The sequence below is a fragment of the Sprattus sprattus genome, assembly GCF_963457725.1.
Source record: "Sprattus sprattus genome assembly, chromosome: 1".
Lineage (NCBI taxonomy): Eukaryota > Metazoa > Chordata > Actinopteri > Clupeiformes > Clupeidae > Sprattus > Sprattus sprattus.
Genome location: NC_137920.1, coordinates 75,393,026 through 75,394,947, shown reverse-complemented (window position 1 = coordinate 75,394,947; position 1,922 = coordinate 75,393,026). Strand labels below are relative to the sequence as shown.

General features: G+C 47.6%; 1 protein-coding gene across 1 annotated transcript in view; it reads left to right on the top strand.

The window, feature by feature from the left end:
* The window catches only part of dpysl3 (dihydropyrimidinase like 3), a gene marked incomplete at its 5' end in the record, with an annotated part of 35,237 nt that overhangs the window by 26,095 nt on the left and 7,220 nt on the right, over window positions 1-1,922 (top strand). Inside the window, 1 exon segment of the mRNA XM_080831841.1 lies at window positions 1,438-1,759. Within this exon segment, the coding sequence (XP_080687967.1) occupies window positions 1,438-1,759 (322 nt within the window).

The window sequence follows — 1,922 nt, the reverse complement described above, 5'->3', positions numbered from 1 at the left end:
GAGGGAGACAGAGAGAGAGAGAGAGAAGGAAGAGGCAGAGGGAGGAAGGGAGAGAGAGGGAGAGGGAGACGGCGAGAGAGAGAGAGAAGGGAGAGGCAGAGAGAGAGAATGGGGAGCGAAAGTGAGAGAGGAAGACAGAAATGGAAGGAGAGAATGCAGAAGGGGGAGGAGGGAGGGGGGGAGCAGATTGAGGTACTCTCCTCTTCCCTTTTTCAGTCTCCACACACATATGCTGTTGATTAACACACAGGCTCAGAGTACCATCTCCTCAGTGACACCCCTCGCGATACAACACACACACACACACACACACACACACACACACACACACACACACAGACTCACACACACACACACACACACACACACACACACACACACACACACACACACACACACACACACACATACAGTCATTTAAAACCTTCAGCTATCTGACGTATATCATACACACCCAACCCATTCCCTCACTGTAACATAAACACACACACACACACACACACACACACACACACACACACACACACACACACACACACACACACACACACACACACACACACACACACACACACACATACAGTCATTTAAAACCTTCAGCTATCTGACGTATATCACACACACCCAACCCATTCCCTCACTGTAACATAAACACACACACACACACACACACACAGTATCCGCTCAGCGTTGGCTTTTTGGTTGGGGTGGATTTTTTCTTTTTTCTCTTCAACAAAAGATACTTTGTTGAGACCCATTATTTCTGTGATTCCATGTACAACATCCACTACTAGTATAATATATACAATATAATACTTAAACGGTAAAAGGTCACATTTATCACAGCGCCATTATAGACCATAACTTATTTGCTAAAGCACACTGAGGACTGAGTATAGTCAAAGGTCTTGAGAATGAGCCAGTCTTTGATGTTGTGGTATGTTCACTAACCAGCGTTGTTGATCATAAACGTGTTGCCAACGCTTAGGAGCATGGTGACAGAATGATACTTTGTTTTGAGAAGTGTGTCAACAATGTTGAGGTGTGTTCACTTACCCGAGATGCTGGTGTGTGTTCCCTAACTAGCGATGTTGAGGTGTGTTCACTGACCAGTGATGTTGAGGTGTGTTCACTAACCAGTGATGTTGAGGTGTGTTCACTAAACAGCGATGTTGAGGTGTGTTCACTAACCACCAATGTTGAGGTGTGTTCACTAACTAGCGATGTTGAGGTGTGTTCACTAACCAGCGATGTTGAGGTGTGTTCAATAACCACCAATGTTGAGGTGTGTTCACTAACCACCGATGCTGTGGTGTGTTCCCTAACTAGCGATTTTGAGGTGAGTTTACTAACCAACGATGTTGAGGTGTATTCACTAACCACCAATTAGGAGGTGTGTTCACTAACCAGCGATGTTGAGGTGTGTTCACTAACCAGCGATGTTGAGATGTGTTCACTAACCAGCGATGTTGAGGTGTGTTCACTAACCAGCAATGTTGAGGTGTGTTCACTAACCAGTGATGTTGAGGTGTGTTCACTAACCAGCGATGTTGTGCTATTGTTGTTCCCTATTACGCAGGCTGCTGAATATAACATCTTTGAGGGCATGGAGCTGCGTGGGGCCCCCATGGTGGTGATCTGCCAGGGGAAGATCGTCCTGGAGGACGGCACCCTGCACACCGTCACCGGCAGCGGACGCTTCCTGCCCTGCTCCCCCTTCCCAGACTTTGCCTACAAGAGAGTCAAGGCCAGGAAGCAGGTGTGTGTGTGTGTGTGTGTATGTGTGTGTGTGTGTTTCTGTGTGTGTGTGTGTCTGTGTGTGTGTGTGTGTGTGAGTGTGTGTGTGTGTTTGTGTGTGTGCGTGTGCCTGTGCGTGTGTGTGTGTGTGTGTGCGTGTGCCTGTGCGTGTGCGTGTGCGTGTG